The sequence below is a fragment of the Cyanistes caeruleus genome, chromosome Z (genome assembly GCF_971803275.1).
Source record: "Cyanistes caeruleus chromosome Z, bCyaCae1.hap1.1, whole genome shotgun sequence".
Classification (NCBI taxonomy): domain Eukaryota; kingdom Metazoa; phylum Chordata; class Aves; order Passeriformes; family Paridae; genus Cyanistes; species Cyanistes caeruleus.
Window position 1 is genome coordinate 7,743,657 of NC_141732.1, and position 13,364 is coordinate 7,757,020.

At 50.2% G+C, this 13,364-nt stretch overlaps 1 protein-coding gene across 14 annotated transcripts in view; it reads right to left on the reverse strand.

The window, feature by feature from the left end:
- The window catches only part of LOC111924468 (uncharacterized), a 74,727-nt gene that overhangs the window by 35,502 nt on the left and 25,861 nt on the right, over positions 1 to 13,364 (reverse strand). For all 14 annotated transcript variants that reach the window (XM_086867746.1, XM_086867739.1, XM_086867742.1 and 11 more), the window contains 4 exons: positions 10,167 to 10,298; positions 6,847 to 6,978; positions 3,528 to 3,659; positions 208 to 339 (listed from right to left, as the gene is read on the reverse strand). In XM_086867746.1, coding sequence (XP_086723872.1) covers positions 208 to 339; positions 3,528 to 3,659; positions 6,847 to 6,978; positions 10,167 to 10,298 — 528 coding nt within the window. The remainder of the gene's footprint in view (positions 1 to 207; positions 340 to 3,527; positions 3,660 to 6,846; positions 6,979 to 10,166; positions 10,299 to 13,364) is intronic.

The window sequence follows — 13,364 nt, forward strand, 5'->3', positions numbered from 1 at the left end:
CGCCCGCACATGAGCACCAGCGCTTTGGTGCCTCAGCACGACAGCTCAAAGCCCAATTCCCAGCTGTCTTGTGCTGGAGGGAATGGCTAGGTGCTGCCAGGACTCCAGCCCTCAGCACCCTCAGCCTCCAACAGCAAGCGCTGGCTGGCCAGAAACTTGCAGCTCTGCCCCGCACTAAAGACAGCTCCACCCAGAACTGGCACTTACTGTCTGGGATGGCTCCACCTCTTCGGTGAGCACAGCTCCACTCTTCTGCTCCTCTTGCTCAGTTTCCCCCTCTTTGGCTCCCTCTCCAGGTGCAGAGGGAGCCAGGGCTGAAACTGCTCTTGCTTCTGGGCTCTGTGCAAAGAGACAAGCACAAGGGACAGGCCGTTACTTATCACTTCCAACTTTCTTGCTTTTCACATCTACAGCCAACCTGCTCTACTCAGGAGAAATCATCAGCTTGCACAGCAAAGGGATTCTAAGTCACTCCCGTTAAATGAAAAAAAGGGCTAATTCAAGCCTACTGCATATGGCTCTGAATTCCATATTCCTCCTTGGCTACTAGCAGCAAGCAACATTCCCTGGGCAAAACAAGGCTTGTAGTTCTCTAAAGCCCTGACACAGAAAAGGAGGAAATAGCGCACAATGCCTTTGCAGTTCCTACTGGAGGCCTGCAAAGCTAAAAGTGTATGGGAATCTCATCCAGTGCTGGAAAAGTGCAGCAAAGCCTGTGCAGAAGTAACTTTCTTTGCTGGAGCAAGGGAATAAGGAACCGGCCTTCTCCCCCTAGCAAAACAAGCAACCAACAGATGAAAGAAAGTGTCACCTGCTCCAGTGTCTAATGTACTTGGAAGCAGGGAGGGATCTTTGCCAGGGAAACGGCCCTTGTGGTGAGCACTGCCACGTAGGGATTGCTGGAAGTCTGCCTGATGCTCCCTCATCAGCCTGCCTGTCTGACACCAGCCTAAAGCTCCCTCCGCACCTCCTCACTGAACTTGTCCTTCTAGTGGTTGACATTTGCTAATTTTTCGTTTTCTGATTAATGTACTAAAGAGTGACGTTGCTTTTAGCACACGCTACAATCACCAGGAAACTTACTCCTTTCTTTTTTCTGGTTTTTTTTTTTTTTTGGGTGGGGGCGGGAGTTATGCATTAGGAGTAGGTTAAAACAGGTTGAAAACTTAGCCAGAAAAAAATAAACCTTATTATCAGGAGTCGCAAGTATAAGAAACCAGAATAAAACTCCTGGATACTTTTCCGGCCCCCTACCCAACTTTTTCTTCTCCTAACTGACTACGCAGACACAAAACTTGGGATGGTAAAGCAGAACTAACTATACACTAGACTTATATGAGTTTTTGTAGGGTGAGGAGGGGCGGTTTTGGTTATGGTAGGGAGACATGTTTAGAGAAAAGCAGGTTCTTGGTGTTTTTTCATTATCAGGAATTGCAGGAGCCCTGGAAAAATTTTGCTATCCTCATATCCCTCGCATTTTCACAGCTTTCTTACAAGGGTGTTTATGGGCTATGAACTCATGGGGAATTATTTTATGGATGAGTTGTTTAAAAGCAAAGGTTTTTCTTAGTTGGTTTTTGCAATCATCTCTGGAAACAGAGCCTTTTTTTCTTCTCTCCCTGGGTGCAAAGGATGTGCATCCCTCTCATCTCTTTCTCTCTGTAAAGTTTTGATGGGGTTACAGCTTCTTTAACATTTGCTTGGCTTTATTAAGGGATATTTTGGTTCAGATTTACAGTCTCAGTACTTCATCCCCCCCCCCTACTCTCATGAATTAAAGGAGATATTTTAGTATATTATTGTTTATTTCTATGGTACTACTGAAAGAATATTTTAGTCCTATTTGCCATTTTCTCATCCCTCTTTGATTTCAGCTTTGACTCATTCTTTCATTGACTTCAAGGTTTTTAGGTTGCTTTTTCCCATGTTGTCACTGTCCTTTTCTCTCCCTGCAGAGAAGAACAAGGTCTGGAGGTCTCATCTGCCTATCTGACAGGGTTCCATTTTTTATCTAGTAGCCGCAGCAGGCATGGTGCTGGATGTCAGGCCACTCGGGGCACCTCTCTGCCCTGGCAGGGGAAGTAGGCTCGGCCTGGAGCTGTCAAGCGCCACGCAGGACTCAGCGTCGGCAAGATGTCAGCAGCCGTGGCCAGGCCCAGCCTGGGGCCGGGCTCCTGCCGCCTCCATTCCTCGCCCAGGAGCCGCTGGCATCCGGCCCGGCCTCCCCCAGGCCGCCCAGGCCGTGGGCGAGCAGGGCCGGCCTCACCACACCTCTGCTACCTCCTGGGTCCGGAAGCAAAAGGGTCAGTTCCCAGGCTCGTGCATTGTACACTGGTGCATTCCCAGGGGCAGATTGAATTTTTCAGTGCTGTTGTAAAATGTTGTCACTTCCCACAACTTGATCACTATTGGCTTCTTTTAGGCACAGAGAAAGTGCCCAGGACCTTCTCACAAAGAAATCACTTTTCCCCTGTGTTCCTTACGTCTTTCCCCAAATAACCATTAAAATCACACTACCATAGTCATCCACAGCCTTCCCCAATGCCCTTGTCCTTCTCTGGACACGCTCCAGCCCCTCAATGACTTTCTGATCTCAGGGGCCCAGGACTGGACACAGCACTCCAGCTGCGGCCGCGGCGCTGCCCAGCACAGGGGGACGCTCACTGCCCTGCTCCTGCCGCCCCACTATTGCTCACACATGGCCAGCATGCCCCAGGCCTTCTTGGCCACCTGGGCCCAAGCTGGCTCACGTTCAGCTGCTGTTGAGTGGCTCCCCTGGGTGCTTTGGGCCCAGGCAGCCGCCCGGGCACCACGTTACACATTTGACTTCAAAGACAGCATCCAGAATTTGGAGACGCCTTTCCTGTTCTTAGCAACGCAAGACAGCACAAAAAGACTTGCAGAGTCACCCCAGAGCTGAGGCTTCAAAGCAGCTTTCAAAGCTGCAGTCATCACCACAAAATGGATCCACACAAGCTTGCTGCTTCTGCTTTTAGCCTCAGAGGAAGGCTTCAGAACCACGCAGTTTGTTTCCTTGGCCACATCAAACAAGAATCGCCTCCCCCAGGTTCATGGACCAGACAATCAGCGCCCAGCAGCAGCTTTAAAGAGGCCAAAAACAGATGGGCCAAGCGACTGTGTAAAAATGAAGAATTACTCCACACAACTGCAGAACACTTCCACTGGCCGTACACAGGGTTCCAAAACGGGAAAGCAAACCAACCAGACCTGCTGAGGCCCAGAACTCCCACCTGTGCCCTTGGCCATGGCATTGGAGGAGCCAAGAGACACAGCTGCACTGAGCCAAGCAGCCACATGCTCGCCCGCACATGAGCACCAGCGCTTTGGTGCCTCAGCACGACAGCTCAAAGCCCAATTCCCAGCTGTCTTGTGCTGGAGGGAATGGCTAGGTGCTGCCAGGACTCCAGCCCTCAGCACCCTCAGCCTCCAACAGCAAGCGCTGGCTGGCCAGAAACTTGCAGCTCTGCCCCGCACTAAAGACAGCTCCACCCAGAACTGGCACTTACTGTCTGGGATGGCTCCACCTCTTCGGTGAGCACAGCTCCACTCTTCTGCTCCTCTTGCTCAGTTTCCCCCTCTTTGGCTCCCTCTCCAGGTGCAGAGGGAGCCAGGGCTGAAACTGCTCTTGCTTCTGGGCTCTGTGCAAAGAGACAAGCACAAGGGACAGGCCGTTACTTATCACTTCCAACTTTCTTGCTTTTCACATCTACAGCCAACCTGCTCTACTCAGGAGAAATCATCAGCTTGCACAGCAAAGGGATTCTAAGTCACTCCCGTTAAATGAAAAAAAGGGCTAATTCAAGCCTACTGCATATGGCTCTGAATTCCATATTCCTCCTTGGCTACTAGCAGCAAGCAACATTCCCTGGGCAAAACAAGGCTTGTAGTTCTCTAAAGCCCTGACACAGAAAAGGAGGAAATAGCGCACAATGCCTTTGCAGTTCCTACTGGACATCTGCAAAGCTAAAAGTGTAAGGGAATCTCATCCAGTGCTGGAAAAGTGCAGCAAAGCCTGTGCAGAAGTAACTTTCTTTGCTGGAGCAAGGGAATAAGGAACCGGCCTTCTCCCCCTAGCAAAACAAGCAACCAACAGATGAAAGAAAGTGTCACCTGCTCCAGTGTCTAATGTACTTGGAAGCAGGGAGGGGATCTTTGCCAGGGAAACGGCCCTTGTGGTGAGCACTGCCACGTAGGGATTGCTGGAAGTCTGCCTGATGCTCCCTCATCAGCCTGCCTGTCTGACACCAGCCTAAAGCTCCCTCCGCACCTCCTCACTGAACTTGTCCTTCTAGTGGTTGACATTTGCTAATTTTTCGTTTTCTGATTAATGTACTAAAGAGTGACGTTGCTTTTAGCACACGCTACAATCACCAGGAAACTTACTCCTTTCTTTTTTCTGTTTTTTTTTTTTTTTCGGGTGGGGGCGGGAGTTATGCATTAGGAGTAGGTTAAAACAGGTTGAAAACTTAGCCAGAAAAAAATAAACCTTATTATCAGGATTGCAAGTATAAGAAACCAGAATAAAACTCCTGGATACTTTTCCGGCCCCCTACCCAACTTTTTCTTCTCCTAACTGACTACGCAGACACAAAACTTGGGATGGTAAAGCAGAACTAACTATACACTAGACTTATATGAGTTTTTGTAGGGTGAGGAGGGGCGGTTTTGGTTATGGTAGGGAGACATGTTTAGAGAAAAGCAGGTTCTTGGTGTTTTTTCATTATCAGGAATTGCAGGAGCCCTGGAAAAATTTTGCTATCCTCATATCCCTCGCATTTTCACAGCTTTCTTACAAGGGTGTTTATGGGCTATGAACTCATGGGGAATTATTTTATGGATGAGTTGTTTAAAAGCAAAGGTTTTTCTTAGTTGGTTTTTGCAATCATCTCTGGAAACAGAGCCTTTTTTTCTTCTCTCCCTGGGTGCAAAGGATGTGCATCCCTCTCATCTCTTTCTCTCTGTAAAGTTTTGATGGGGTTACAGCTTCTTTAACATTTGCTTGGCTTTATTAAGGGATATTTTGGTTCAGATTTACAGTCTCAGTACTTCATCCCCCCCCCCACTCTCATGAATTAAAGGAGATATTTTAGTATATTATTGTTTATTTCTATGGTACTACTGAAAGAATATTTTAGTCCTATTTGCCATTTTCTCATCCCTCTTTGATTTCAGCTTTGACTCATTCTTTCATTGACTTCAAGGTTTTTAGGTTGCTTTTTCCCATGTTGTCACTGTCCTTTTCTCTCCCTGCAGAGAAGAACAAGGTCTGGAGGTCTCATCTGCCTATCTGACAGGGTTCCATTTTTTATCTAGTAGCCGCAGCAGGCATGGTGCTGGATGTCAGGCCACTCGGGGCACCTCTCTGCCCTGGCAGGGGAAGTAGGCTCGGCCTGGAGCTGTCAAGCGCCACGCAGGACTCAGCGTCGGCAAGATGTCAGCAGCCGTGGCCAGGCCCAGCCTGGGGCCGGGCTCCTGCCGCCTCCATTCCTCGCCCAGGAGCCGCTGGCATCCGGCCCGGCCTCCCCCAGGCCGCCCAGGCCGTGGGCGAGCAGGGCCGGCCTCACCACACCTCTGCTACCTCCTGGGTCCGGAAGCAAAAGGGTCAGTTCCCAGGCTCGTGCATTGTACACTGGTGCATTCCCAGGGGCAGATTGAATTTTTCAGTGCTGTTGTAAAATGTTGTCACTTCCCACAACTTGATCACTATTGGCTTCTTTTAGGCACAGAGAAAGTGCCCAGCACCTTCTCACAAAGAAATCACTTTTCCCCTGTGTTCCTTACGTCTTTCCCCAAATAACCATTAAAATCACACTACCATAGTCATCCACAGCCTTCCCCAATGCCCTTGTCCTTCTCTGGACACGCTCCAGCCCCTCAATGACTTTCTGATCTCAGGGGCCCAGGACTGGACACAGCACTCCAGCTGCGGCCGCGGCGCTGCCCAGCACAGGGGGACGCTCACTGCCCTGCTCCTGCCGCCCCACTATTGCTCACACATGGCCAGCATGCCCCAGGCCTTCTTGGCCACCTGGGCCCAAGCTGGCTCACATTCAGCTGCTGTTGAGTGGCTCCCCTGGGTGCTTTGGGCCCAGGCAGCCTCCCGGGCACCACGTTACACATTTGACTTCAAAGACAGCATCCAGAATTTGGAGACGCCTTTCCTGTTCTTAGCAACGCAAGACAGCACAAAAAGACTTGCAGAGTCACCCCAGAGCTGAGGCTTCAAAGCAGCTTTCAAAGCTGCAGTCATCACCACAAAATGGATCCACACAAGCTTGCTGCTTCTGCTTTTAGCCTCAGAGGAAGGCTTCAGAACCACGCAGTTTGTTTCCTTGGCCACATCAAACAAGAATCGCCTCCCCCAGGTTCATGGACCAGACAATCAGCGCCCAGCAGCAGCTTAAAAGAGGCCAAAAACAGATGGGCCAAGCGACTGTGTAAAAATGAAGAATTACTCCACACAACTGCAGAACACTTCCACTGGCCGTACACAGGGTTCCAAAACGGGAAAGCAAACCAACCAGACCTGCTGAGGCCCAGAACTCCCACCTGTGCCCTTGGCCATGGCATTGGAGGAGCCAAGAGACACAGCTGCACTGAGCCAAGCAGCCACATGCTCGCCCGCACATGAGCACCAGCGCTTTGGTGCCTCAGCACGACAGCTCAAAGCCCAATTCCCAGCTGTCTTGTGCTGGAGGGAATGGCTAGGTGCTGCCAGGACTCCAGCCCTCAGCACCCTCAGCCTCCAACAGCAAGCGCTGGCTGGCCAGAAACTTGCAGCTCTGCCCCGCACTAAAGACAGCTCCACCCAGAACTGGCACTTACTGTCTGGGATGGCTCCACCTCTTCGGTGAGCACAGCTCCACTCTTCTGCTCCTCTTGCTCAGTTTCCCCCTCTTTGGCTCCCTCTCCAGGTGCAGAGGGAGCCAGGGCTGAAACTGCTCTTGCTTCTGGGCTCTGTGCAAAGAGACAAGCACAAGGGACAGGCCGTTACTTATCACTTCCAACTTTCTTGCTTTTCACATCTACAGCCAACCTGCTCTACTCAGGAGAAATCATCAGCTTGCACAGCAAAGGGATTCTAAGTCACTCCCGTTAAATGAAAAAAAGGGCTAATTCAAGCCTACTGCATATGGCTCTGAATTCCATATTCCTCCTTGGCTACTAGCAGCAAGCAACATTCCCTGGGCAAAACAAGGCTTGTAGTTCTCTAAAGCCCTGACACAGAAAAGGAGGAAATAGCGCACAATGCCTTTGCAGTTCCTACTGGACATCTGCAAAGCTAAAAGTGTATGGGAATCTCATCCAGTGCTGGAAAAGTGCAGCAAAGCCTGTGCAGAAGTAACTTTCTTTGCTGGAGCAAGGGAATAAGGAACCGGCCTTCTCCCCCTAGCAAAACAAGCAACCAACAGATGAAAGAAAGTGTCACCTGCTCCAGTGTCTAATGTACTTGGAAGCAGGGAGGGGATCTTTGCCAGGGAAACGGCCCTTGTGGTGAGCACTGCCACGTAGGGATTGCTGGAAGTCTGCCTGATGCTCCCTCATCAGCCTGCCTGTCTGACACCAGCCTAAAGCTCCCTCCGCACCTCCTCACTGAACTTGTCCTTCTAGTGGTTGACATTTGCTAATTTTTCGTTTTCTGATTAATGTACTAAAGAGTGACGTTGCTTTTAGCACACGCTACAATCACCAGGAAACTTACTCCTTTCTTTTTTCTGGTTTTTTTTTTTTTTCGGGTGGGGGCGGGAGTTATGCATTAGGAGTAGGTTAAAACAGGTTGAAAACTTAGCCAGAAAAAAATAAACCTTATTATCAGGATTGCAAGTATAAGAAACCAGAATAAAACTCCTGGATACTTTTCCGGCCCCCTACCCAACTTTTTCTTCTCCTAACTGACTACGCAGACACAAAACTTGGGATGGTAAAGCAGAACTAACTATACACTAGACTTATATGAGTTTTTGTAGGGTGAGGAGGGGCGGTTTTGGTTATGGTAGGGAGACATGTTTAGAGAAAAGCAGGTTCTTGGTGTTTTTTCATTATCAGGAATTGCAGGAGCCCTGGAAAAATTTTGCTATCCTCATATCCCTCGCATTTTCACAGCTTTCTTACAAGGGTGTTTATGGGCTATGAACTCATGGGGAATTATTTTATGGATGAGTTGTTTAAAAGCAAAGGTTTTTCTTAGTTGGTTTTTGCAATCATCTCTGGAAACAGAGCCTTTTTTTCTTCTCTCCCTGGGTGCAAAGGATGTGCATCCCTCTCATCTCTTTCTCTCTGTAAAGTTTTGATGGGGTTACAGCTTCTTTAACATTTGCTTGGCTTTATTAAGGGATATTTTGGTTCAGATTTACAGTCTCAGTACTTCATCCCCCCCCCCTACTCTCATGAATTAAAGGAGATATTTTAGTATATTATTGTTTATTTCTATGGTACTACTGAAAGAATATTTTAGTCCTATTTGCCATTTTCTCATCCCTCTTTGATTTCAGCTTTGACTCATTCTTTCATTGACTTCAAGGTTTTTAGGTTGCTTTTTCCCATGTTGTCACTGTCCTTTTCTCTCCCTGCAGAGAAGAACAAGGTCTGGAGGTCTCATCTGCCTATCTGACAGGGTTCCATTTTTTATCTAGTAGCCGCAGCAGGCATGGTGCTGGATGTCAGGCCACTCGGGGCACCTCTCTGCCCTGGCAGGGGAAGTAGGCTCGGCCTGGAGCTGTCAAGCGCCACGCAGGACTCAGCGTCGGCAAGATGTCAGCAGCCGTGGCCAGGCCCAGCCTGGGGCCGGGCTCCTGCCGCCTCCATTCCTCGCCCAGGAGCCGCTGGCATCCGGCCCGGCCTCCCCCAGGCCGCCCAGGCCGTGGGCGAGCAGGGCCGGCCTCACCACACCTCTGCTACCTCCTGGGTCCGGAAGCAAAAGGGTCAGTTCCCAGGCTCGTGCATTGTACACTGGTGCATTCCCAGGGGCAGATTGAATTTTTCAGTGCTGTTGTAAAATGTTGTCACTTCCCACAACTTGATCACTATTGGCTTCTTTTAGGCACAGAGAAAGTGCCCAGGACCTTCTCACAAAGAAATCACTTTTCCCCTGTGTTCCTTACGTCTTTCCCCAAATAACCATTAAAATCACACTACCATAGTCATCCACAGCCTTCCCCAATGCCCTTGTCCTTCTCTGGACACGCTCCAGCCCCTCAATGACTTTCTGATCTCAGGGGCCCAGGACTGGACACAGCACTCCAGCTGCGGCCGCGGCGCTGCCCAGCACAGGGGGACGCTCACTGCCCTGCTCCTGCCGCCCCACTATTGCTCACACATGGCCAGCATGCCCCAGGCCTTCTTGGCCACCTGGGCCCAAGCTGGCTCACGTTCAGCTGCTGTTGAGTGGCTCCCCTGGGTGCTTTGGGCCCAGGCAGCCGCCCGGGCACCACGTTACACATTTGACTTCAAAGACAGCATCCAGAATTTGGAGACGCCTTTCCTGTTCTTAGCAACGCAAGACAGCACAAAAAGACTTGCAGAGTCACCCCAGAGCTGAGGCTTCAAAGCAGCTTTCAAAGCTGCAGTCATCACCACAAAATGGATCCACACAAGCTTGCTGCTTCTGCTTTTAGCCTCAGAGGAAGGCTTCAGAACCACGCAGTTTGTTTCCTTGGCCACATCAAACAAGAATCGCCTCCCCCAGGTTCATGGACCAGACAATCAGCGCCCAGCAGCAGCTTAAAAGAGGCCAAAAACAGATGGGCCAAGCGACTGTGTAAAAATGAAGAATTACTCCACACAACTGCAGAACACTTCCACTGGCCGTACACAGGGTTCCAAAACGGGAAAGCAAACCAACCAGACCTGCTGAGGCCCAGAACTCCCACCTGTGCCCTTGGCCATGGCATTGGAGGAGCCAAGAGACACAGCTGCACTGAGCCAAGCAGCCACATGCTCGCCCGCACATGAGCACCAGCGCTTTGGTGCCTCAGCACGACAGCTCAAAGCCCAATTCCCAGCTGTCTTGTGCTGGAGGGAATGGCTAGGTGCTGCCAGGACTCCAGCCCTCAGCACCCTCAGCCTCCAACAGCAAGCGCAGGCTGGCCAGAAACTTGCAGCTCTGCCCCGCACTAAAGACAGCTCCACCCAGAACTGGCACTTACTGTCTGGGATGGCTCCACCTCTTCGGTGAGCACAGCTCCACTCTTCTGCTCCTCTTGCTCAGTTTCCCCCTCTTTGGCTCCCTCTCCAGGTGCAGAGGGAGCCAGGGCTGAAACTGCTCTTGCTTCTGGGCTCTGTGCAAAGAGACAAGCACAAGGGACAGGCCGTTACTTATCACTTCCAACTTTCCTGCTTTTCACATCTACAGCCAACCTGCTCTACTCAGGAGAAATCATCAGCTTGCACAGCAAAGGGATTCTAAGTCACTCCCGTTAAATGAAAAAAAGGGCTAATTCAAGCCTACTGCATATGGCTCTGAATTCCATATTCCTCCTTGGCTACTAGCAGCAAGCAACATTCCCTGGGCAAAACAAGGCTTGTAGTTCTCTAAAGCCCTGACACAGAAAAGGAGGAAATAGCGCACAATGCCTTTGCAGTTCCTACTGGACATCTGCAAAGCTAAAAGTGTATGGGAATCTCATCCAGTGCTGGAAAAGTGCAGCAAAGCCTGTGCAGAAGTAACTTTCTTTGCTGGAGCAAGGGAATAAGGAACCGGCCTTCTCCCCCTAGCAAAACAAGCAACCAACAGATGAAAGAAAGTGTCACCTGCTCCAGTGTCTAATGTACTTGGAAGCAGGGAGGGGATCTTTGCCAGGGAAACGGCCCTTGTGGTGAGCACTGCCACGTAGGGATTGCTGGAAGTCTGCCTGATGCTCCCTCATCAGCCTGCCTGTCTGACACCAGCCTAAAGCTCCCTCCGCACCTCCTCACTGAACTTGTCCTTCTAGTGGTTGACATTTGCTAATTTTTCGTTTTCTGATTAATGTACTAAAGAGTGACGTTGCTTTTAGCACACGCTACAATCACCAGGAAACTTACTCCTTTCTTTTTTCTGGTTTTTTTTTTTTTTCGGGTGGGGGCGGGAGTTATGCATTAGGAGTAGGTTAAAACAGGTTGAAAACTTAGCCAGAAAAAAATAAACCTTATTATCAGGATTGCAAGTATAAGAAACCAGAATAAAACTCCTGGATACTTTTCCGGCCCCCTACCCAACTTTTTCTTCTCCTAACTGACTACGCAGACACAAAACTTGGGATGGTAAAGCAGAACTAACTATACACTAGACTTATATGAGTTTTTGTAGGGTGAGGAGGGGCGGTTTTGGTTATGGTAGGGAGACATGTTTAGAGAAAAGCAGGTTCTTGGTGTTTTTTCATTATCAGGAATTGCAGGAGCCCTGGAAAAATTTTGCTATCCTCATATCCCTCGCATTTTCACAGCTTTCTTACAAGGGTGTTTATGGGCTATGAACTCATGGGGAATTATTTTATGGATGAGTTGTTTAAAAGCAAAGGTTTTTCTTAGTTGGTTTTTGCAATCATCTCTGGAAACAGAGCCTTTTTTTCTTCTCTCCCTGGGTGCAAAGGATGTGCATCCCTCTCATCTCTTTCTCTCTGTAAAGTTTTGATGGGGTTACAGCTTCTTTAACATTTGCTTGGCTTTATTAAGGGATATTTTGGTTCAGATTTACAGTCTCAGTACTTCATCCCCCCCCCCTACTCTCATGAATTAAAGGAGATATTTTAGTATATTATTGTTTATTTCTATGGTACTACTGAAAGAATATTTTAGTCCTATTTGCCATTTTCTCATCCCTCTTTGATTTCAGCTTTGACTCATTCTTTCATTGACTTCAAGGTTTTTAGGTTGCTTTTTCCCATGTTGTCACTGTCCTTTTCTCTCCCTGCAGAGAAGAACAAGGTCTGGAGGTCTCATCTGCCTATCTGACAGGGTTCCATTTTTTATCTAGTAGCCGCAGCAGGCATGGTGCTGGATGTCAGGCCACTCGGGGCACCTCTCTGCCCTGGCAGGGGAAGTAGGCTCGGCCTGGAGCTGTCAAGCGCCACGCAGGACTCAGCGTCGGCAAGATGTCAGCAGCCGTGGCCAGGCCCAGCCTGGGGCCGGGCTCCTGCCGCCTCCATTCCTCGCCCAGGAGCCGCTGGCATCCGGCCCGGCCTCCCCCAGGCCGCCCAGGCCGTGGGCGAGCAGGGCCGGCCTCACCACACCTCTGCTACCTCCTGGGTCCGGAAGCAAAAGGGTCAGTTCCCAGGCTCGTGCATTGTACACTGGTGCATTCCCAGGGGCAGATTGAATTTTTCAGTGCTGTTGTAAAATGTTGTCACTTCCCACAACTTGATCACTATTGGCTTCTTTTAGGCACAGAGAAAGTGCCCAGGACCTTCTCACAAAGAAATCACTTTTCCCCTGTGTTCCTTACGTCTTTCCCCAAATAACCATTAAAATCACACTACCATAGTCATCCACAGCCTTCCCCAATGCCCTTGTCCTTCTCTGGACACGCTCCAGCCCCTCAATGACTTTCTGATCTCAGGGGCCCAGGACTGGACACAGCACTCCAGCTGCGGCCGCGGCGCTGCCCAGCACAGGGGGACGCTCACTGCCCTGCTCCTGCCGCCCCACTATTGCTCACACATGGCCAGCATGCCCCAGGCCTTCTTGGCCACCTGGGCCCAAGCTGGCTCACGTTCAGCTGCTGTTGAGTGGCTCCCCTGGGTGCTTTGGGCCCAGGCAGCCGCCCGGGCACCACGTTACACATTTGACTTCAAAGACAGCATCCAGAATTTGGAGACGCCTTTCCTGTTCTTAGCAACGCAAGACAGCACAAAAAGACTTGCAGAGTCACCCCAGAGCTGAGGCTTCAAAGCAGCTTTCAAAGCTGCAGTCATCACCACAAAATGGATCCACACAAGCTTGCTGCTTCTGCTTTTAGCCTCAGAGGAAGGCTTCAGAACCACGCAGTTTGTTTCCTTGGCCACATCAAACAAGAATCGCCTCCCCCAGGTTCATGGACCAGACAATCAGCGCCCAGCAGCAGCTTAAAAGAGGCCAAAAACAGATGGGCCAAGCGACTGTGTAAAAATGAAGAATTACTCCACACAACTGCAGAACACTTCCACTGGCCGTACACAGGGTTCCAAAACGGGAAAGCAAACCAACCAGACCTGCTGAGGCCCAGAACTCCCACCTGTGCCCTTGGCCATGGCATTGGAGGAGCCAAGAGACACAGCTGCACTGAGCCAAGCAGCCACATGCTCGCCCGCACATGAGCACCAGCGCTTTGGTGCCTCAGCACGACAGCTCAAAGCCCAATTCCCAGCTGTCTTGTGCTGGAGGGAATG